Source organism: Oxyura jamaicensis, unplaced genomic scaffold, assembly GCF_011077185.1.
Source record: "Oxyura jamaicensis isolate SHBP4307 breed ruddy duck unplaced genomic scaffold, BPBGC_Ojam_1.0 oxyUn_random_OJ67618, whole genome shotgun sequence".
NCBI classification, from domain to species: domain Eukaryota; kingdom Metazoa; phylum Chordata; class Aves; order Anseriformes; family Anatidae; genus Oxyura; species Oxyura jamaicensis.
This window is the reverse complement of record NW_023308592.1, coordinates 2,562-3,925: the sequence shown is the minus strand read 5'-3', so window position 1 is coordinate 3,925 and position 1,364 is coordinate 2,562. Positions and strand designations below refer to the sequence as shown.

General features: G+C 62.7%; 1 protein-coding gene across 1 annotated transcript in view; it reads left to right on the top strand.

Annotated features, from left to right (window-relative positions):
• Nucleotides 1–1,364, top strand: part of LOC118159138 (hydroperoxide isomerase ALOXE3-like) — a gene marked incomplete at its 3' end in the record, with an annotated part of 4,085 nt that overhangs the window by 815 nt on the left and 1,906 nt on the right. Inside the window, exons 2-4 of the mRNA XM_035313762.1 lie at nt 83–169; nt 249–418; nt 979–1,100. Coding sequence (XP_035169653.1) covers nt 83–169; nt 249–418; nt 979–1,100 — 379 coding nt within the window. The remainder of the gene's footprint in view (nt 1–82; nt 170–248; nt 419–978; nt 1,101–1,364) is intronic.

Below are 1,364 nucleotides of genomic sequence, written 5' to 3'. Positions count from 1 at the left end.
ATTCCATGCCCCTTGTCCCACCTCCCCCATGTCCCACGTCCCACCTCTGATGTCCCCATGTCCCCCTGTCCCCTGTCCCCAGCTCCTGCTGCCCCACGGCCGCTACACCTTCCACATCAACATCTTGGCCAGGGACAAACTCCTCAACCCCGGGGGCATCATCGACCAGGTCAGCCGGGTCTTGGGGACATGGGGACAACGGGTCCCCGGGGTGGGGACACCAGGAGGTGACGGGTGACGTCCCCCAGGCCTCGGCCATCGGGAGGGAGGGGGCGCTGGAGCTGGTGGCCCGCGCCACGGCGGCCCTGACCTACGCGGAGCTGTGCGTCCCCGATGACATCGAGCGGCGCGGCGTCACCGACGTCCCCAATTACTACTACCGCGACGACGCCCTCGAGATCTGGGGGGCCATCGAGAGGTGGGGGGCAGGGGGACAATGAGGGGGACATGTGGGGATGGGGGCGTGGGGATGGGGACATGGAGATGGAGACATTGGGGATGGGGACATTGGGATGGGGACGGGGGGTTGGGGACGTGGGGTTGGGGACGTGGGGATGGGGACGTGGGGATGGGGACATTGAGGATGGGGACATTGGGATGGGGACATGGGGTTGGGGACATGGGGATGGGGACACTGAGGATGGGGACATTGGGGTGGGGATGTGGGGATGAGGACGTGGAAATGGGGACATGGGGACAGGGACATCGGGGACAAGGACATGGGATGGGGACAATGGAGGGATCATGGGCATGGGGACATCAGGGATGGGGATGTGGGGATGGGGACATTGGGATGGGGACGTGGGGACGGGGACATTGGGGATGGAGACATCAGGCATGGGGACAACAGGGAGAGGACTATGGGGACAAGGACTTACAGGCATGGGGCCATACGGGTGTGGACACGGGGTGGGGATGCTGGGATGGCGGGCATGGCCCCGTCCCCGTGTCCCACCGGTGTCCCTGTGTGTCCTAAAGCTTCGTGGAGGGCATCGTGGGTCTCTACTACCACGAGGACAGTGACGTGGTCGATGACCCCGAGCTCCAGGATTGGGTGGGCGAGATCTTCACCTACGCCGTGCTGGGCAACGAGAAGTCGGGTACGAGGCTGGTGATGGTCATGAGCATGGTGATGGTCATGGTTGTGGCGATGGTCACGGCAATCGTCACGGTGATGGCCATGGGGATGGTCATGGTGATGGTCATGGTAACCGTCGTGATGATGGTCATGGTGATGGTCATGGAGATCATCATGGAGATGGTCATGGGGATGGCCATGGGTATGGTGATGGTCATGGTCATGGTGATGGTCATGGTGATGGTCATGGAGATGGTCATGGAGATGGTCATGGAGATGGTCATGG